General features: G+C 35.0%; 1 protein-coding gene and 1 long non-coding RNA gene across 3 annotated transcripts; both read right to left on the reverse strand.

The window, feature by feature from the left end:
- Positions 1-460: 460 nt before the first annotated feature.
- On the reverse strand, positions 461-4,700 carry LOC123656456 (ras-related protein M-Ras-like). Of its 2 annotated transcripts, XM_045592137.1 has the most exons (4): positions 4,538-4,700; positions 3,563-3,716; positions 2,662-2,824; positions 461-921 (listed from the first exon to the last, which is right to left on the reverse strand). In XM_045592137.1, the coding sequence occupies exons 1-4, from the start codon at positions 4,698-4,700 to the stop codon at positions 838-840; spliced, it is 564 nt and encodes a 187-aa protein (XP_045448093.1). In that variant the 3' UTR covers positions 461-837. The 2 variants fall into 2 exon arrangements, 1 of the variants encoding a protein (XP_045448093.1); XR_006743546.1 differs by lacking the exons at positions 2,662-2,824; positions 3,563-3,716; positions 4,538-4,700 and adding an exon at positions 2,010-2,086 and having other exon boundaries at positions 848-921.
- A 1,416-nt stretch (positions 4,701-6,116) lies between these two features.
- Positions 6,117-7,140, reverse strand: LOC123656457. The gene is made up of 3 exons (XR_006743547.1): positions 6,914-7,140; positions 6,707-6,807; positions 6,117-6,376 (listed from the first exon to the last, which is right to left on the reverse strand). It is a non-coding gene; the product is annotated as an uncharacterized LOC123656457 (long non-coding RNA).
- Between the last annotated feature and the right edge of the window lie 16,137 nt (positions 7,141-23,277).

Consider the following 23,277-nt stretch of genomic DNA (forward strand, 5'->3'; position numbering starts at 1 on the left):
CTGTTATTTTCACGAAAATAACTTATTAAAGTTGCGAAACGGCGCATGGGTGGCACTGCCCGCAGCGCCGGAGCTAAGGTGAAGTCAGACGCGGAGCTCGAAGGTATTATAATAGCCTTAAATTCTTCCTCTAATCTCAAAACTTTAACCATGGATATCTCCATAACCATGGGGTTTCGAAGTGTGGCAGTGTTACCTTGTATAGCTTCCCCTACAGCCTCCGCCCTCCACCCCCAAACCCCATAATTCGGTTTTTCCTAGTCTAAAGCTTAGCCTGTGGTATCCCCCGCGGCACCAATGGAACAATTGTTGTCGACTACAACAATTGTTGTCGACTACATGGTGTCCCAAACAGAAAAACTAAAAAAATCAAGGCGGCGTTTAACATGTTAATTAAATAAATAATGTCGTGTAAATAACAATTATTAAATAAATTAAGTGATATAAATAAAATTTCGTCTCACAAATGTAAGTCTAATCTACATAATAAAAATTAATCTATCATCAAATACATAAATAAATAAACGCCTCACTCAACGATTAACTCCTTTGTAGGGGTCCGGGAACAAACACAATACACAAGTACTAACACCCAGACCACGACCAACATCTGTGTGGCCAATACAAATTTAAGCAACGTGCGGGATGGAACCAGCGACCGCCAACATCATATACTATTACAAAACAGAAAATTATTTTTTTACAATAATTGAGAAAAATCCCGAGTAACGCACATCAGCATAACTTTAAATCACATTTTGTTTCTAGAGATGTCTGTACATAAGTCTCTACGCTGTACAGTGTGGACCCAACGTTAGAACTTTTAGTTAGCAAACTTCAGAGCAATGTGCATTTTCCGAACTTCCGTCGGCGTCTCTGTTTCTCTTCCTGTTGTGGGTGATTCCTGATGATTCGGACCAACTGAACAAAGATAAATATACATTAATAGTATTTATAATACAATAAACAAATAAATATAAGCTTCATATGATACAGTGAATATATAAAAACACTGTGTGTAACTTTATCATCATTAGCACCCATTTATGATCACAAGTAGAGGTGAACAGGACATTACACTTTGGATACCCTTGTCACAATTTGTTTTTTTACGAATACCCTCTCCTCGAGTACGTCACAATTTATATTTATTTTTTTTGTAACGAATACACTCTCCTCGAGTACGTTACCGGTTCTCCTCAAAATGGATTCCGTTTTTTTTAAGCGACTTCAAAAAAAAAGGAGGAGGTTACTCAATTCGACCGCTATATATATATATTTTATGTATGTTCGGGGATAATTCCGTCGTTTATGAACCGATTTTGATAATTCTTTTTTTATTGGAAAGGAAATATCCCTAGTTTGGTACCATAATAAGGAAACCAGGATCTGATGACGGGATCCCAGAAAAATCGAGGAAAACTCTCGAAAACGGTGTACCGATTTTGATGATTTTTAATTTAATCGAAATCCGATGTTTATCATCTGGTCACATTTAAATTTCATCGAAATCTGATTACAACTTTTGGAGTAATCTTTGATAATGCGTATTTACTTGACTATTTTTTCGTCTACCTACGTTGTATTACTTGTCGATATAATTGAAGTCGGTTTTTCTTCGTTTGCCTGCAAACACAATTATGTATAGTAGTGCTTAAGTTCCATTAATGGCAACTGCTCAAAAAATTGCTCAAAATATAAAAATAGCACAATATAAATCTATACTAATATTATAAAACTGAAGAGTTTGTTTGTTTGTTTAAATGTGCTAATCTCTGGAATTGAAAAAATCTTTTTCTTTTGTATAGTCCATTTACCGAGGAAGGCTATAGGCTATAGTAGGGCACAGCAGGAATTGCTCAAAATATAGAGCAGCCCGACTGGGGTAGCACCACGACCTTATAAGATCACAGCTATATAACACTGTTTTCAAGCAGTGTGCAGGCGCGCGCGTGCTCCAGGTCCACCTTGGTCCACTTGGTCCACCGGGTGCGCCGTACAGCACGCACCTCGTGGAAGGCCGCGTCCACGTTGAGCGGCGGCTCCTTGGCGCTGGTCTCGATGTAGGGCGCGGGCAGCGCGCGCGCCAGCTCGCGGCCCGCGTCCTCGCTCACGGCGCGCGCGTGCACCAGGTCCACCTTGTTGGCACCACGTGAACCGTACAGCACGCACCTCGTGGAAGGCCGCGTCCACGTTGAGCGGCGGCTCCTTGGCGCTGGTCTCGATGTAGGGCGCGGGCAGCGCGCGCGCCAGCTCGCGGCCCGCGTCCTCGCTCACGGCGCGCGCGTGCACCAGGTCCACCTTGTTGGCACCACGTGAACCGTACAGCACGCACCTCGTGGAAGGCCGCGTCCACGTTGAGCGGCGGCTCCTTGGCGCTGGTCTCGATGTAGGGCGCGGGCAGCGCGCGCGCCAGCTCGCGGCCCGCGTCCTCGCTCACGGCGCGCGCGTGCACCAGGTCCACCTTGTTGGCACCACGTGAACCGTACAGCACGCACCTCGTGGAAGGCCGCGTCCACGTTGAGCGGCGGCTCCTTGGCGCTGGTCTCGATGTAGGGCGCGGGCAGCGCGCGCGCCAGCTCGCGGCCCGCGTCCTCGCTCACGGCGCGCGCGTGCACCAGGTCCACCTTGTTGGCACCACGTGAACCGTACAGCACGCACCTCGTGGAAGGCCGCGTCCACGTTGAGCGGCGGCTCCTTGGCGCTGGTCTCGATGTAGGGCGCGGGCAGCGCGCGCGCCAGCTCGCGGCCCGCGTCCTCGCTCACGGCGCGCGCGTGCACCAGGTCCACCTTGTTGGCCGCCACCAGCATGGGGTACGACTCGCTGCGGGAGGGGGGGGGATTACTGAGCTGTTCGTTCTATTGTAGGGCTCTGGTGTCGTGGTGCGAGTAGTGGCCTACAACACTGACGGTTTGCGAGTTCGATGTCCACTCGGGTGGATGGTGGCGGATGTCTGTTTTTGTGGGTCACCCCACCGTACCTCAGAGAGCACGTTAAACCATCGGTCCCAGTTGTTATCATAAATACCTGATATCGATAGTCATAGGGAACATATTCGCAAACCCGCAATGGAACAGTGTAGCGGACTAAGCTCCAATCCTTCTCCTACGTGGAGAAAAAGGCCTATGAGCAGTAGGGGGGATAATACAGACTGAATGCATGCACAGGTATATCCTGCTAAAAATATGGAGCTGTCTGATCGGGGAAGTACCTCAATCTCACAGAAGATCACAGCTAAATAATACTGCTATCAAGTAGAGTTGTGTTCCAGTGATGAGTAAGGTGGTAAGCGCTCCTGGGGATAAACTGAGGATTAGATAAGTACTGCTATGGCTCTTGCGATACTTCTGGTATTGCAAGTGCCTATAAGCTACGGTAATATCCCCGACCTCCTCCAGGAGTTCTGACCACTCTTACCAAAAGAATACGACTCTACACGAGAAGACGAATGTGACCTTCTGTAACGTCGAGGTATTTCTCCAGTTGGACTGCTCCAAATATTGAGCAGGATATAGCCTAATATGTCCTACCTGATAATTTATAATTAGATTAAAATCATACCGATCCTTGACCCGCAGTATCTGCGTGTGGAAGTGCCGGATGTTTTCAAAGCTCTGCTTGTCTGTCACTGAGTACACAAGCAGAAAACCGTCTCCTTTCCTCATGTATTGTTCGCGCATCGCACTGAACTCCTCTTGACCGGCTGTGTCCAAAACTGGAAGATAAAATTCATAACTGTTAAAAAAAACGAGAAATAAGCAAGACAACACGACATGGCCAAGGTAAAACAAATTATTCAATTACAGTTCAGTAGACATTACAGTATTCGCATTTTTTAAGAATGAAATTACCTAATTCAAAGTTTAGAAAGGTAGAATGGATTACTGCATCTCTTTTAAATTATTTATTATTCAAAGGCTCTTTATTCTGACGTAACATAAACTATAAAATGTCATGCTACAGCTCCTTTTTACCGAACAATAGCCCTTGATCAATTTTTTTCTAGAAATCTTGAACGAATGAACGAACAACACTTTCTCACGCACAACATACTTAGCTGATGACTATGCGTTAGTGTTTCGACAGCTAGATATCCAAAAGAACATTATTAACCAGAAGAAACCAAGGAGGAAAAAACAATCGGAGAGTCAAGCGGATAAATTTTCCAGGGATGTTAGTTTCATAACAAAATCTGAATTTGAACACATCTAGACAACATAATAGACACCGTGTTCTTTTGCAAAAAAAAATGTAGTTTTTAAACTAATAACTTGACTGAATATGAATTGACCAAAGAGATTTCATGAACCATATAAATTACTTAATTTTAATCGCATTGATTGATAGTAGATAGTTAAAATTTGGACTAAAAATGTCCACAGTGGTCAAATATATGTAGAAAATGTATTCTTTTATTGTACCAACATAGAAGGACATATGCAAGACATCTGCAAGAAAGAAAAGGAAGCCCTTTCCTCCATAGAAGAGATCTTACTTCAGCAGTGGGATAATTCTGGAATAAACTAGTGTACATACCATCAAGTATACACCATTGGCCGTCCACCTCCGTGTGTTGAATGTATGAATCTTCAATGGTAGGATCATAGTCAGTGACAAATAACTTCTGGAAGAATTGTATAGTTATAGCGCTCTTGCCGACACCGCCGTCACCCACAACTACTAATTTCACCTGTAACATTAGAGGCATTCAAATTACTAGTCATCATCACTGTAGAGCAGTAGTTCTTAACCTTTTAGTTACTAGTCCATTTGTCCAAATGTATGTTTCGCCACAGACCACAAACTGTTTTTGTGAATATATGGTGTACTTAGTTATTCCCAATTAGTTCTAGACTTACTAACTCTGCACTCCGCTTTCGTAGACCATTTCAGCTGTTTTCTGGGACCACCAGTGGTCCGCGACCCGCTGGTTAAGAACCACTGCTTTTTAGAATTAAGGGATATAATATCATTGGAGATTGTGCGAGGGTCTGGTATGTACGAATTAAGGGGCCATTGGATTACTGTACATTGGTGTACGTTAATGCCTTGCTTCATTTCAATTTGTAATGTAATAAATGTAATGTAATAAATGTAATGTAATAAATGTAATGTAATAAATGTAATGTAAGTATAATATTAATAAATGTAATGTTTGTAATGTAATAAATGTAATGTAATAAAGAGTAACTTAGGCTACTTTTATTTTAGATTTTTTTATTTATAACTCTGCGAACTGAACAATAATTATTTTAATACGTACGATTTTTATTTTTGTGTTACCCACATATCAAAACTTGACCGTTCCAGCGGGGATCGAACCTGCGTCTCCGACTGACCGTGTCGTCGTATGTTAAAGTGTGTACGTTAAAGATATAAAAAAAATATGTTTTAAATTGTAATGAAACAAGTAAAATACATATACACTTCGGGATTATTGATGCATACTTATAATTTATATTGGATTTGCTTTTCATGATATTCTTCCCTGAATGTGTTGGTACATTTCCTACGGGGGTATTTTTAGGTATTTCAAGCATTACAAAAAAAAACATTTAATTCTCTACCACGTCACTTATTCACCAACATACAATCTAACAACGAACATAGATATACGAGCATAGACTTTAGTTATAATGTAGTAAACTTATAATTTATATTTTGATCCTAACAACTTATTTTTTCATAGTCCAAATCAAATATAAAGATAATATTTTATAAGAGAATATTTTAGCATTTTAATTTACAAGCCATCCAATTATATAATATTAATTTTTTTTTTTAATTAGTGTTGGAAATTTTTAATCATTTATTTTTGAGATGCAGCAGTAAAATGCTAAATGTTTTTAAATAGAGGCAACTACGAGCTCGTGGATGTTGTGTCATAAATAAAAGAAAAACATTTGTGTTGGTGTGTTTGTAATGAAATTAAATAATATTAATATAATACACATACATACATGTACAATTCATCAATTATAAACAAGGAATATAAGTATTTGAATTTCCAAATTCATCAACTAAATTATTATTCATATGTCAAACAGGATGTTCAGCACGTTTATCATTGTTTACCTCAGAGTTCCAGATATTAGGTATTAATAAAAACATTATATCCTGTTACATCATATATTAACATACACATGTTACATATTATATTAAAGTATCCAAAGTCAACGGATGGACTTATAAATTAAAAGATCATTTATATTATCCTGCAAATATATTTTAGATAAAGTAGCTATGCTCATGCTATGGAAGGTTTTAGCAGACAACAAATTAAATTTTTTTTTATAAAAAGCACAAAACATAGACTGGCAACATACACTGTCGCAATCTTTGAATATTGACACCATGGTGATTTGCAAATCAACTCTGAAAAATAACATTACTACAGATAGCTTTTTTTGTTTATTTAATATGCACTTAATTATTTAAAACTAAACAAAATAAAACATTGAATTTATTTTATTACCTCATGGCTTAGTCATAAAATTAAATAATAAACAAATATATAATATGAACAATAAATTACTAATTTAATACATTATTCAAATAAAATAAAATTTTAATAAATAAATAGAATATCGAACATGTACACAAGACAGAAGATGTAACAAAAAAAAAATTGTATAAAGTTTTTTCTTACTTATTATTAAGAAAAAGGTAATTGATATATATATATATATTTTTTTATTTACTTACAGTAGGGAGGTTTTCACTCGGAGGGCCGGGTCGGGTCATGTTTACTTCTTTCAAAAACTCAGTTGCACTTCGAGCGATTAACGCTCAAAAACACTTATTATCTGCAGCGGTAGACAATTAGATTGTTAGATCAGTACAGTTACAATCGTCCTACGCCCAACTTGTTTCCGACTGGCGATGGACCAAAATCGTAATTAAAAACCTTACCTCATCGCTTTGTACGTGTTTTGTGTTTTTCTCGGACGGAATGAGACACCCACGGTGGACGGAATTTACGGAATTAGTGCTCAAAAATATAATTTCGCGAATTTACAAACAATAGGATTGTCGCTGGCTAAATTTTCCCGTAAGTTATTTTCTATGGAACTGACGTAAGAGATGGTGACTTAATAAGGAGGAAGATAGATAGGTGACTACAGATAACGCAGAAATATGTAACTGTCAAAAACATATGATTGGCAGAACAGATCCAATTTGATCATTTAGTAATTTCAAGCATTTAAAACCTCAAAAATATCATCATCATGTAATATTTTGATCTTGTTTTACATTAATTACAAATTATAATTTTTTTTATACTTATATAAATTGCTACCAGTGGTTTGCGATACCGAAAGGTTCTTAATATGTTGAGGTTGTAAGTGAAATTGTATGACAGCTTACCTTTAGTTTTCTACCACTTTACCTTTTAATAAAGATTTTTATTAAGTTATAAACGAAATTTAATTATTTTATATATAAAAAAATATATTTTAAAATAAGCACACTGTGATACATTCGCTATTTTTCTTTTTCATATAACTGGCCAGTTTCCAGCGTCACTTCAAATCTAGAATAGAAATAAAGCTTGCAATGGCCGCTATTGTAAAACTTTCATTATATAGACATCTGCATCCATTCTCTGCACTCATTCACAGCTGACTGCTTCTGATCAAAGAACTGTTGATTAATCAAACAACGTCGTTACCTTTGGCGCTTTTGGTGCACTATCTTGCATCCATCCGTAATTACTTTCGTTTTATAAAAAGTTTAAAGTAGGTTTCTGTAATAATAGTATTTAATTTAATTATTAGAAATTTAATTCGCCTAACATAGTGGTCGCAACAGTACGTGCTCATCAGTATCGTTAATACAACTCTGAACAAATCCTAAAGTTGAAATAACTCAAAAATAATAAAGAAAATCCAAGGGTAAATTTTATTTTAAAGTGTTTATAGTTGTTTTTTTTTTTAAATATATAACTAGGTTGACAAACAAGCGTACGGCATACCTGGTGGTAATAGATGATCCCCAATTCCCCCCAGGAGCTCTGGTCACCTGACTCACCAACAGCAACACAACACTGCTTGAAAGCAGTACTATTTAGCTGAGATTTTCTGTAAGGGGCTGCTCCATATTTTGAGCAGGAAATGCCCTGATATTCCCTACCTCAGTTGATCATCTTTTGCTGCTATTCTAATAAAAAAAATGGTTTCTGTAAAGTCAGTTTACGGAAGTTAGTTTTACGTGATAACGTCATAAAGAAACATTGATGAACATTTGCATAATATTGTGGACTGGATTGAATTATTATAAAATAAAATAAAATAAAAAGACTATTATTTCTTACAAGAAAAAAAAAATCTTAATGTTATAAATCAAACTTAATCCTAAAAATATATTACATGCTAGTTTTTAAGAAACCCCCCGCGGGTGAAGACCTCCTCCAAGGAATTCCAGCTTTCCCTGACCCCTGTCCTGAACCATTTGCAACCATCCTGGGCCAGCTACTTTTGTAATGTCATCAGTCCATCTAGTGAGCGGTCTTCCTCTGTATCGTTTGCCGCTTTGGCCTCTCCACCATGTCACTCTTAAGGTCCAACGCTCATCTAACGATTTTGCCACATGCCTCACCATTTCCATTTTTGCTTTAAAGCATGTTCTAGTGCATCGGCAGCTCCGGTTATGCTTCTTATCAGTGTGTCTTATTTTGTCAATTATTCTGATCTTGTGCACTCCGAAACAGAAGTTATACAAACAATAAATAGACTTAAATTGAATTATTATAACTGAATTATTTCGAACTGCTAGTTCTGACGTCACGCGAGAAGAGAGACAAAAGTGTCACAACTTCACAAGCCAACTCTTGGGCAACCTTTTTTGGGCTTGACTCTCTATCACTTGTTCCGCGCTCTCACTTGCACGCTCAGGCTCAGGTGGAACGGTGGAACTTTTTCGTGCCTGTAGCCGATTTATAAGACGTTCAGGCACTCTAAAATCATTTTATTATAACTCTATTTTTTTTCTGATTGGCAACAAATACATTTATTAGATAGAATACATATATAAAAAATAGAATACATATATAAAACTTAGAAACCGTAGGTAATTTCCTGCTCAAAATATGCACGATATATTTTTTTATTATATTCATATATCCGATTTAATTTGATGCCTCTCATTTTTATCTGTTATGTATAAAATTATTTCACAATCTAGACATCAAATAATGCACTTATTTAGTATATGGCGCTTAAAATTTTACCGTTATTTCTTATCTGTGGACCTCACAATGAGATCATAACCCACGCGACCTAGTTTGTTTTACTGAATATGGCTCGATTATTTCCTGCTGACTAAACAATTTACATTGTTGTCCTATGTTTTGGTATCTATTCACCACGATTTGCATATCGAATGCTACTTTCGATATTTGATAACTAAGCTGAATAGGTCTTGTTCCTACAATACGATAGTCAATTAAGAAAAATAGTTTTCATTTCGATTTTGATATTTGATATTTTTGATGACTCTATAATGCAATTTTTTGTGTTGTAAATAATTATATAGTAAACTATTATAATTTTTTTTATCGAAATAGTGTCAAGCAAGTGTATGGTTGGCTTGATCGACGCTTGCAGTAACAGGAACACTGCAAGACTCTCCCTAAATAGATTGGCTACCTTATTTAACACTGCTTGATTATCATCTCTTGTTAATTTTAAGTACCTACTTCCTTAGTCCGGCTACTTAAAATTTTGAAAAGGTTATTTCCTACATCAATAAAATTTATTTATTTATTTAAGCATACTAACAATATACATATTTTTACATTGTTATAATAAGCACATTAGGTATACAGTAAGGTCCTTAATACATATATCAATAACTAGCATGCATAACATTCAATTTTTTCAGCTTGCATAACACAAAATAAAACTATTAATTACTTCAAAAAGGAATTACAAGCAAAAGAGAATATTAAAAAAGAAAAAAAAAACTATATTATTTGTGAAAATGAGCAATAGATTTCCTTTAAATGCATTATAATGATCACCAAATATGTCATGCATATGTCAATGCCTATATAAATTGATACATTTTATACTTCTTGCGTGTATATTTATACACTTAGTACCTATTTTGACGTAAATAATAATTTAGCATACATGTTACCGGCATCTCGGTGTGATAGCTATAAATCTCCGTGCCCCTCGTAGGTCGTAATTACGCGCTAAGCTCACTATACGTGCGGTGAAGTGCTAACGAGATTGCTGTAGGGATGCGTGAGTGAGATCGGTAGTTTGTTGACTTGGGGGCTGAAAATCTTGATTTTTAGAAGAAAAGGACGTTTTGTATAAGTATAATAACGTTTTTAAGATTATATCTTTAAGATGTCATCAGATCCTTCTGTAAAATTGATGTTTGTTAGATAAAAATATTTTTAAGACATGAAAATTTTTAATTTAAAAACCATGAATGTTAACAACCTTGGAACTTAAAAAGCCGACCGATGGCGGGATAACCATCCAACTGCTGGCTTTCAAATACATAGGCCGAAGACGGGCAGCAACGTCGGCGGTGCGACAAAGCTAGCCCTCCGGTCACCAACACGCGTGCCCAGCGTGGTGACTATGGGCAAAACACATGACTTTGAGCTATAATCATTACAGCCAAACAAGTTTACGCCAAAATTAACGTGAACTCATGGGCTATAATATCTGGCGCGAACTTGGGGAGGCCTATGTCCAGCAGTGGAATGTGATAAGCTGAAGTGATGATATTAAATGAAATGAACTACTTGGGTCACTAGGGACTAAAATATTTTTTATACAACTGTCTAATAATAGTTACGTGTCTAATAACAGTCGTGGACTGCGATAGGCTGATGTGTGTTTGTGTGTGTGTGTGTGTGTGTGAATGTTAACATTTAAAATTATAGTAAAAAGTTAAGTAATTAATAAACTCTTCCCTCTCGGTGGCTCTCAGTAGTATATGAATCATGCGTCAGGGGTCAGAAACGTCCGAATAATATGTATAATCAAAAACGCCTAATCTATGATAAACATATTTATAGGCTAAACCCGCGACCGTTAGCAGAACAATGGCTAAGGTTGCATCAGGTGGACCGGGGGTGTGTTTGCAACATCCAGTTGTAAAAAAAAATATGTTAGTCCCTAGTGACCCAAGTAGTTAATTTCATTTAATATCATCACTTCAGCCTATCACATTCCGCTGCTGGACATAGGCCTCCACAAGTTTACGCCAAAAATAACGTGAACTCATGTGTTTTGCCCATAGTCACCACGTTGGGCAGGCGGGTTGATGACCGCAGGGCTGGCTTTGCCGCACCGAAAACGCTGCTGCTCGTCTTCGACCTGTGTATTTCAAAGCCAGCAGTTGGATGGTTACCCACTATCGGTAGACCTTTTAAGTTTCAAAGTGGTAGTGGAACTGTGTTATCTCCCTTAGTCGCCTCTTACGACACCCACGAGACGAGAGGGGGTGGCTATATTCTTACTGGCTTAACCACACAACTAATATACATAGATATATAATAGTTAAAGCAAACACATCGTTTTAAAATAGTTTTGACGTGTCTAAGAAACTTTTAAACTATTTCTAAGACATAGATCTGAACGATTAATGAGTAACACCAATAAATTTCCTACCATTTTAGCAGCGTCTCAAGATTCCCCAATCTTTTTCAAATAAATTTAATGTAAGTTACGAGTTTGTGAGTACATCTCAAACCTTTCGTCTCCATACCTCAGCGACTGCCTCCCTGGGGAGGTAGACGAATAGAAAAGAAAAAAAAACTATTTCTAAAGTTACGAAAACTTTCGTCTGCTCGTTTTGAATGAAATTAAGCTATTTAAGAGTAGTTTATCAAGAACCTGTTTGACTTTTCGTATCCAAAGGGTACATAAAAGGTTAAAATAGTATGCAGAAATTAGGTTATATAAAGCAATAAAATTAAAAATGGATTTAATGTGGACGGCTATTTTGTTTGTACAAATTATTTCTGGTATTGGTTCTCAAGTCTCAGTGAAATTATCTGCCAAGCAGTAGAGCAACGTGGTAAACTAATCTCTCCAACCCTTCGCCTACAGTGAGAAGAGACCTTGCCCAGCAGTGGGGCGTTAACAAGTTAATTCAGATACTAAGTATAATCGTGGTTTCGACATTTTTTAATTCAGTTACAAACAAGTATATTTATTATTAAAGGTTACAGTAGGACCGGACAATTAGTATTGTGTGTCATCTAACAATCCACTGGTCCACTTTTTTGAATTGAGCTCAAGCGACGTCACATAAATTAACAAAATTAATAATTAAATAACATAAAATTATTATAAAAAAGTGTCACAAATAAGTAGGTAAAAATCTCTTACTTTTAATGAAAATTTTAAAATATTATATATAATTAACTCTTTGACTATTATGGGGCAGATATTTCATATTATTATGATTATTAAAGCATTCTGGAGGACCTCTAACTGACAGAAGATCACAGCTACATAAAACTGGTCTCTAGTAATGCTGTGTTCATGCAGTGAATAAGGTGGTCAGAGCTTCTGGGGAGAGTCGGAGGCAGGGTTGGCAACATGTTCCGGTGTTGCAGGCGTTTATAGGCTACGGTAACCACTTAACATCGTGTGGGCCGTATGCTTGTTTGCCGACCTGGTCGTATAAAAAAAATCAAAACTACTTAATAATTCGACCCTGAACTATTAATTCTACAAAAGTGATTTTTGTATATATATTTTTTTAGTAATTATGTAGTGTATATATCTTCTATATATAGTAGTATCTTCTATATATAGTAGTATCTTCTATATGTAGTATATGTATCTTAAATAATATTTATCAGAACATAGTATTCGTAATAATATGTAGTGTGTAAAGTGGTGCTAAAATCGAATATATGTATTCATGTAAAAGCTCTTTTTTGTGAAAGAAAAGTAGTAACATGTTATAAATAAATATATACCTTTTTAACATACTCACACGGTCGTCTGTTCCTAAAGTAAGCAACTTAAAGCTTGTTTTATAGGTAACAGCCGACTGTTATAGGTAAATATTTTTTTATATAAATATACATAGAAATAATATCTATAAATAGGTATATTCAAATTCAAATTCAAAATTATTTATTTCATGTAGGCCAACCTGTGGCTCTTATGACACGTCATGAATCTACCACCGGTTCGGAATGCGAACTCTGCTGAGAAGAGCCGGCAAGAAGCTCAGCAGATGCACTTTTCAAAATATTCATTTTACAATATTTACAATACTAACTTACAATACACTATACTAATTACAAAATTTCTATACTAACTTGTATTTTAGTTACTATTACATCGTCATAAGTTTTCTATACTAACTTGTGTTTAGCCGGATGCCTAGCCGATTTATCCAATGAAACTTTGTTAGAAAAGAATATATTTAATCTTGATAAACTTTTATAATGAAATTAAATATTAAGAAAGTCATTAACTTTGTAATAACTGCGACTCAGTAAGTTAGTTTTTACGCATTGTTTAAATTTGTGCAGTGGCAAATCTAACGACTTCTTCGGAATCATATTATTTAAGCGTACGCTCAGCCCCACAAAGGATTTTTGCACTTTGCGCAGGCGACATATAAATACAAATATTACACCCAGACTTAGACGGAAATCGAACCTGCAACCCGTGGAACAGAAAGCACCACTACAAACTGCGCCAACGGTCTAATCAAAATTTTAATATAAACATTCAGTCTTTTCAATTTAGCCGCGCTCGCCGTTGCTATGACAACGCATTTTCAAGATGGAGTACACAGCGGGCTTCCCGCGCTTTCCCCGCCTTCTGCTCTATCGATCCAGTTGCGTTCGAAAATCCCAACGACATACGACTTTTTAACATGGGGTATTTTAATTATTATTACTTTGATAAAAATTACTTTCCTTTACGATTTTACTATTATGTATAATTATAAGCACATAAATGGTTTAGGAGTTCTTTTTTTTGCATTTTACAAACATGTAATAAAGTTTCACTTGTCATGTTAATCAGTTTCATTATTTCTTTGTTCCAAAAATCCGTTTACTCTACGGTTCAACGACCCCGACTAACGTAATGTTATGTAAAGTAGTCAATACATTAATTTCATGACACCCAGCACGCTAGCCTTGTTTTATACAAAGAAAAATAAATTTATAAAGTCTCTTACTCCCTTTACACAAAAAAGGTTATTCGTAGATGTACAATTATTATTCATTAGGTGTATATTATTACAATATTCTAATTACAAAAAAAAAAATTAAAATAGTTATAATAGTAATATATTATAAATAAAATTTATACTTTTTTAAATATCAATACCTAACATGAAAACAATGGTATACTACCAATGCTATTGTCGACAATAAAAAAAAATAATAAAAGTCAATATTTTTGAACGAAATCTTATCGCAATCCCTTAACCATCCCTTAACGCTCGTGTTTCCCGGATCAGTGCGTTGCGAAACACGGCAACGGACGCACGTGCTACACAATGTGACTTAACAAACAAATTAATTATAAAACGACACAAAAGCGTACAAGCTTAACATAAATGAAATATATCTTAAGACTGCAAGGAATATCATTAGTGTTGATTGTATTATAAGCAGTAATATAGAAAGGAGATAGTTGTTCCAGTTGTATCTGAGATGCTGGAAGACCGGTGAGTACTTTGTTTATGTACACTTAATAATGGTACTTGTGATGCCAATGGGGCAATAACCACGGCGCGTGTCCGGATTTGTACGCCGATGTTGTACATCTAGGAGATAAAAACGAAAATATTTGATCGCAGAGGGGCTTTAATATCGCTTCTATTAATCTTATGCATTGTTATGGAAATATTTGATAAAAAAAAATGTAGTAAGATGATTTTCGCGCTTAGGAATATAATTAGTAGTTTAGGAAAACGCGTATATTCTGTGTTTTTTATTGTTTCTGTTATATTATATTAAACGTTATACATATTTTTATAGAATTTGATTTAAATAACATTATTTAGTAATGTTTAGGTAGGCTATTGTATTATTTTAATTTGCATACAGCAAAAATACATTTTTTTATCAGTGACGTAAATATTGTTACATAACATGTATAATAAATTATACTAAGACATGATAAATTCAGTAATTTATTGTCCCTTATCTGAGACTTGTAAGTCATTGATCGAACCCGGGGGACCACGACAGCTCGATGATTGGATTAGTCGACGTAATAAATTGACGAAAGATTTGGCGCCCGACGTGGGACACGGATTCGATTAGTACTTAGACTTGTTACGACATGTCAATATATAAAAATTGGATTATATAATCTGGTTTGACTAGACCATTGGCGCAGTTTATAATGACAATCTTACTTGCTCGTGATCTGTCGATTCGTTTTCATCCCTGAGTCTGGGTGTATTAGATATTTGAGTTAAAAAAAAGTATTTATATCAGATGGCTACCTGAGAAACAGACGACAGTGTGTATATATGTAAGCTAAACATTTTTACTTATTTAAATCTACTTTATATAAATAAATTTATTTCACTCAGTTTGTGTATGTTTCCAACTGATTATATTTTGAATTCATGTGTATTTAGACTTCGCTATAGTCTTGATTTCTGTATATAACATTTTAATAACTATTAAAATATGAGCAAAGTACGCACTAAAGTCACAATTATGGTTGATAATATGTTCCTGCTCAGCTACCACTTTTCGTGTCTCAAAATGATTATAAATAATACAGAGATTTAGCAGCTTTTACCTAAATAAACACCTACACAAATGGTACACGTACAAGCAAAATGCCTATCAACCTCGCACAAACAAGTCATATTCACACCAAAATGCAACGTAGGGGAGAATGTTATTCAACGACATACACGCGTGACTGGCTCTGAAGAAAAACAACGAGCATAATAAAATACAATGGGAATTAACTCTACACGAAGCCTTTTTTATGATTTTATGTGCTCTAAAAACTTTTAGGCCATATTAATATATAAATTGAGGAAAAAAATAAAAATTATGGCAAGTTATTTGTCGATTGAGGAGGGAAAATGTGAAATATATAATCTCAATTTAGAAACAGATGAAAAAGTCAAAAAGAAACACAATCCTTGTGATTAATATAAACTCAAAAATATAAGAATAGATGTTTAAATTAAACTGTTAGCATAAAACATCCAAATTATTTCTGAGTATTGTAGTAACTGGAGAGTAATAAAAGAGTAAAGGAACATTTTTCAAAAATTACAGAAATCGAGACTTGGGAGAGTAAAGTTGCGAGATATAAATAATATTTCAGAAAGATATTCGACAAAATTGAATGGATACAATCATTTAATCCTAAATTTGCTAATAGCTGTTATAATTAAAATTGCAATTCCAAGCTCCTCTAAAATTGTTCAGATTCGGTCAGAGTGAAATAATCATCTACGTATCGAAATATTTATTAATTTATACTTTATTGTTCATCACAACTACACATTGTTTTCACGTTCAACATATTTTAAGACAGTTACAGATTGTGTATTACAATTGGCAGACTCATGAGCCATAGGCTGTATAGCAATTTCTTCCATAGTATATTCATTACGCATCAGTACGTGGAAATCATATTTAAATACGAATTACATATTGATAAAATATGAATAATATTTTTCGATGTTACCGAATCAAATAAAAAATATGAACTGGTTATTTAAATGAAAAATCATCAGTGCAATTAGAAAAAAAAAAAGGAAAAAATAATCGATCTAGAGATTTGAACCGTGGTCTTCTCGGTCGATCCCGACCGGCCGATTTGAAATTTACCTTTGTATTCTAACGATATTGTAGCAATTTTTTCTTTCTTTAAGTCAGGGATAAAACCATATTTTCTAAAATTGAATCCTAGCTATATCGATTTATCGCCCCTTAAATCCCCTGCATACTAAATTTCATGAAAATCGTTGGAGCCGTCACACAGGAATTGCTTGTTTAATAGTATTAGATAACACAACAAGACAATTTTCAGACAAAAGTTTCCCACATTATCGGTCAGCCCTTAATCAATATTGACAAATCTACTATCACTAAACAGCAAAATAAATCCTCTATTAATCGAGGAACGTATTTCTCTACCCAACTACAAACAGGTGGGGAATTTCACCTCCCGACCGTCGCAAATTGAATGTGGCGAGGTGGGGACGCCAGACATATTGCAACACCCTCCGTTTGATCAAAACAGATGAAAATTTTCTATTGTATCGCATCAAAGGCTTTTTAAAATGTTAAAAACAATTTACAGTGAATAATTTAATTATTATTTGGAAAAGACCTTCGCTATATTAGACACTTATTATAATTCTGTTTTCTTATTTACTAGTGACCTGCCCCGGCTTCGCAGGGGCAATGCTAATACTAAATATATATATATATATATATATATATTTTTTTTTTTTTTATCAAGACATTCGATGTCAACGTCGAAATATCGAGCTCCGAAAAGCGAAAATAATAAACATGGTAAATATCCCGTTTTCGAATAATTTTCGTTATAAAATATAAAATTAATATTTGCAATGTAAGCGCAAAACAATGTGTTTATTTACGACATCACATTAGAAAACTCTAAAACTATCAGTGTTCCTCTACTATATTATACATGTATTACACATACAAACCTTCATCTGGAATCACTCTATTTACTAAAGTTAACCGCATTACAATCCGTTGCGTAGTTTTAAAGCTCTAAGCATACGGACGAGACAGCGGGAAGCGACTTTGTGAGATATCCCAAGTGGGATACCATGATAAAGAAAACAGGATCTGATGATGGAATCCCAGAGAAATTGAGGGAAATCCTCGAAAATCGTAGTGACGATTCGTCTACTTACGTTGTATTACTTGTCGATGTCATTGAAGAGATGAGTTTGCGAGTAAACACAATTATATCCTATGTAATGTTAACAATATATGTATAACTTATAATGCTATTATAAAAGAACCATTTCTTCATATTCAAGATATCTTAAGCTTTAGTAATTTAGTTATTCTCGAGATCAATCGATACTAGAGAAAAAACCGGATTTTTTTCTCTATTCGTATCCTAGCCACACATAAGACAAAATTTAATTAATACATTTTAATGAATCATGGTATGCTTCAAATCATGTTGTACGACGAAATAAAATACTTTTTACTTCGAAAAACAGTTCTCTTGGGATGAATAACGTTAAAACGTGTACTGGAATGAGGTCGCGGGTACATTGTATTTTTAATAAAGCTATATTACGCTGCATTAGGTAAGATATCCCAGAAGTTGAACATAAAACAGCCTTGAACTCAGACGTAAACAACAAATTCATTAAATTTCCGAATGCTAACTCGTCTTAGAAATGAATATGAGTTTTATTTTGAAGGCGAATCAGAGGCTTGAATAAGAATGGAACCATTACGAGACGAAATGCGTATTTGAGATGATATCTTGGCCACTAATACAGGAAAAAGCTTTTCCCCGCTGTGATATTATTAAATATTTCTCCATTAAAGTAAAGTAATTTGGATCTTATACTGTATCAAACTAAATAGATTCATTTGAAAAAAATACCACTTCGTTAATTTGATTTTGTTTCGGTCAATTACAATTTCAATGCTCTCACTTAACATAGTTATTAATTAAAATAAAATGGATTTAAATTAGTGCTGAGCAAAAAAAGATGATCAGCAGAGGCTTAAATTAATTTTTAAATCTTCACTTTGACGTAAAAAGTGACAGTCCAAAAATGGACCAATCACAGAACCTTACATGTATTACTACTAAACATTACATCTAATACATAAATAATTAAAAAATGTTTAGAATTCCTAATGTGGGTAACACAAAAATAAAAATCTTAGATATTACATCTAATATATAAAATTATCGTGTCGCGGTGTTTGTAGTTAAACTCCTCCGAAACGGCTTGACCGATTCTCATGAAATTTTGTGTGCATATTGGGTAGGTCTGAGAATCGAACAAAATCTATTTTTCATCGCCCTTAATGTTAAGTGTAGTCCACCGCTAATTCTTTTTTTTTAATTTTTAGATAAATTATTTTTTATTTTATTTTATTATGATTTGGCGTTAAAAATTACATACAACCCTAAATTTTCACCCTTCTACCACCAACCCCTATTTTTAAATAGCGTTTAGCGGCAAAACAACGTTTGTCGAGTCAGCTAATTTTACTATAAACTACAATACTAAACGAGAATAAATGTACAGGTAAAGCTTACAAAAACTCTGAGAAACACACTAAACCTGCATTCCCTACTAAATATAAATTCAAGCAAATAGATATATCAATTACCTAAATAGCGAGTAACAAAAAACGTTACCATTCCGGTCAGACGGGTAGGGGGAGGGATGCCCTGGGGGTGGGGTAGGTCCAGACTCCAGACTCTAGCCGATAATTACTCTCCCCACAATCCACCCCTCCCTTTACAGGGTATATTTGCTGTTTGTTAACTTAGCGGCTGCTTCAAGTGCTTACTTCTAACTCATGAATCGTTCAGGGTTTTTCTTTTTACATTTAAAGTGACTGTTTGCTTAAACATGCCAATATCCCCGTCGGTTGTAGTAAATAAGTTAGAAATGTTATGTACATAAAATAAAATAATTGTTTTTGTTCGCAAACGAAAAAAAAACCGACTTCAATTACATCGACGAGTAATACAACGTAGATCGACGTAAAAATAGTCAAGTAACTACGCGTTATCAAAGATTACTCAAAAAGTAGTTATCAGATCTCTTTAAAATTTATATGTGACCACATGACAAACATCAACTTTCGATTAAATTAAAAATTATTAAAATCGGTACACCCAGTAAAAAGTTATTGCGTATTTTCAAGAAATTCCCTCGATTTCTCTGGGATCCTATCATCAGATCCTGGTTTCCTTATCATGGTACTAAACTAAGGATATCTCCTTTCCAACAAAAAAAGAATTATCAAAATCGGTACATCCAGTAGAAAGTTATGCGGTATAATACAACGTAGGTCGACGAAAAAAGCGTCAAGTAAAAACGCATTATTAGATATAACTCGAAAAGTAGTTGTTAGATCTCAAATAAATTTAAATGAGACTAATTGACACACACCACCTTTCGATTAAAAAAAATTGTCGAAATCGGTCCACACGGTCAAAAGTTCTGATGTAACATACATTAAAAAAAATACTGTCGACTTGAGAACCTCCTCCTTTTTTGAAGTCGGTAAAATATATACACAAATAAAAATAAAATTAAAGCATTTATTTAGACTACATACATAGTGATGGAACATACAAACGAGCTCGGCATCGCGACCTCTTTTTGCATGAACATAAGATTCCACTAGCTTAATAGTACATTTCAAAGCTAAATACCTAGCAAATAGTTATTCCAACAAAGGTCTATGTCTGATTAATGGCCACCATAGTCATTATACTTCACATTCTGCCTTTGCCTACTTTTCTCAATAAAGTTGTAGGAAGCTTTTATTGGGAAAGAACTGAGCTGTAGCCTTTAGTATACAGGTCTTACAAAGCTGGCTCAACTGAGACTTTACTAAACTCTCACAGTTAAAAGTAAAGAATAAGGCAAAGTTTCCTGCGGTGACTGAAAGAAGAGTTGGAAGTCTCTACGTGGTTTTGACTCTGTATCCTTATCTTTGCTTCCTTATTACTGTCTTAGACCCAATTCATTTGCCAACTTTTTGTGGTTTTAATTAAAAGTGTACGGGCCGCGCTGACCTCTACATGTCTAGTGACCTGACCTACCACAGTTGGTTGGCTTCCACTGAAATAAGGCTGAATTAAGAAAAAGAAAATCTAAAAGCATGCATATTATTACGATAATTATATTTAACAAGCCTTCAGTAGTTACAAAATCTTATACTTTCAGTTTTATTTAAGTTTTTTTTTTATTGTAAATAGATCGCCAAAAAAGCATACGGCTCACCTGGTGGTAAACGATTACCGTAGCTTATAGACGTCTACAACACTGGAAGCTTCGCAAACGCGTGACCCTATCCCCAATTCTCCTCAGGAGCTCTGGTCACCTAACTCACCAACAGGAATACAACACTGCTTGAAAACAGCATTATTTATCTGTGATCTTCTGTCAGGTCAAGGTACTGCCCCAGTCGGGCTTCTCCATTTTTTTAGCAGGAAGTTTCCTGCTGTGCCCTACCTCACAAAATAGTGTGATAAATAATGATAACTCTGTAATCACCTTATTATATCTATTTCGTCATATTTATTGTCTGTAACTATTGTAAGTTTTCATTTAGTGTGTCTATCGCCCTATTCTAGAAAGATCTTTTATTTTCGAAAATGACTGATTTCTTTCTAAATCTTCAATTTACTCCCTTGAATTGTGTATAATCAAATATCCTTTACACTAGCCATACTTCATTTATTTAAGCTTAATAACTTCTGCTTGACGATGATGAATTTGCATAATTAAAAAAACCTATTTTATGAAAATCATAAAAGAGGCGACACGCATATGATTCCTATAAGCTAAGCATTAAAATAATTTCAAGCAAAGTTAAAAAAAAATACCTAAAACAAGACTTAAAAATATGTATAATATAATAATTGCGTTAAAAATGCATTTAGTGAAATACATACTTTAGCCTCAGTAGAAGAATATTTGAATTGGCTAAAAAGTATACGTCTCAATAAATTTCTCACCATAACCCACAGACAATACTCATCTGCACAACTACCTTAGTAACACACATTGTGCAAAGGTGAAAATCCTTTTGAAATGTAGGAGAACATTCCAGAATGCGACTTTTTTTCAATACGTGCGTGACAGGGGGTAATGACCGAGCTAAGTTCTTCAAGAACTCCATTCGACGAATGTAAATATGGGAAACTTAGATGAGTCACTATGAAATTTAATTATGGAATAAATGACCGTAACGGAAATTAGGAAAAGCGTAATTAACGCTCGAACACCATTGTCTGGACATAACAGTCTCTTAATTGATTTTATTATGGTTTCATTGTGTACAACAACATAAACTAAAATAAATTGCTTAAAAGCCTTTGTTAGAACATACAAATAACCATAATAGGAATGGGTGTATTTTACTTATTATAAAAGCAATCAAAATGAACTATGACTAGGTAAGTTATGATGAATTAATTTATTTATCAACTTGTAAAATAAAAACCGGCCGGCGGAGTGCGAGTCGGAATCGCGCATCAAGTGTTCCGTACAAAAATTATTAAAAATATTTGTATTATATGATGCAACTTAAAATTTATGCTTTTCGCAATTTTTCCTTTACCTGTGCTATAAGACGTTGCTTCGTACTAAATGTCAAGATTCATAGTTCACGAAAAATAACCTGTAGGTTTTGATTCTCTTGAGATTGTCGAAAATTTGCAGCATAAACGACTGTAGGTACCTTTTGATCGGGTTAGACTTGAGTATTGATATGAATTGCAGCTTGATACCACACGTTCCTGCGAAAAAATGGTCTTGATAGACGAACAACAACGTGATCCTATAAGGTTTCGGTTTTTTCCTTTGAGGTACGGAACCCTAAAAATGGCATTATATTACAAAACAATACACTACAAAGTAATTAATATATGTATTAGATTGATTTCATTAAAAAATCTAATTATTATGAATTCAGTACGTGTAAAATACGAAATTTTCACGAAAGCTTCGACAGTTTAGACAAACTGTGGAGTTGTCGACCTCCGTCTGTTGCGTAACACTGAACTAGGTACGGGAGGGTCGTTCAACCCTCCTTCTAAGATTCATAAAACCCCCTACATCGCAAATACATACTTTATTTCCAAGACATACAGCTTAATTTTCAATAAGTAACTTAAAAATTGATATTTAAAGGGATTTTTTAAAAATTATGCAACTAACAACACTGCTAACTTGTTCTTTGAGTTGAATTTTGCTTGTGGCTGTAATAAGTTTTTGGGACGAAAAATGTCTCAAAATATTAGAACGTATGTTAGATATGAATTTTGTATCGACGTGTAATCAATAGCTGGAATACCTTTTACGTGATGAAAATAATATTTTTAAATATGACTAGCCCGTTGGCGCAGTTTGTAGTGACCCCCTGCTTTCTGCTCCGAGGGTTGTGGGTTCGATTTCCACTCCGAGTCTGGGTGTAATATAAATGTTTATTTATATATTTATATATGTATTATTTATAAGTATGTTTATCGAAAAAAAAAATGTAGTATACCAGTCGGCTGTAACCTATAACACAAGCATTAAGT

Source organism: Melitaea cinxia, chromosome 9 (genome assembly GCF_905220565.1).
Source record: "Melitaea cinxia chromosome 9, ilMelCinx1.1, whole genome shotgun sequence".
Classification (NCBI taxonomy): domain Eukaryota; kingdom Metazoa; phylum Arthropoda; class Insecta; order Lepidoptera; family Nymphalidae; genus Melitaea; species Melitaea cinxia.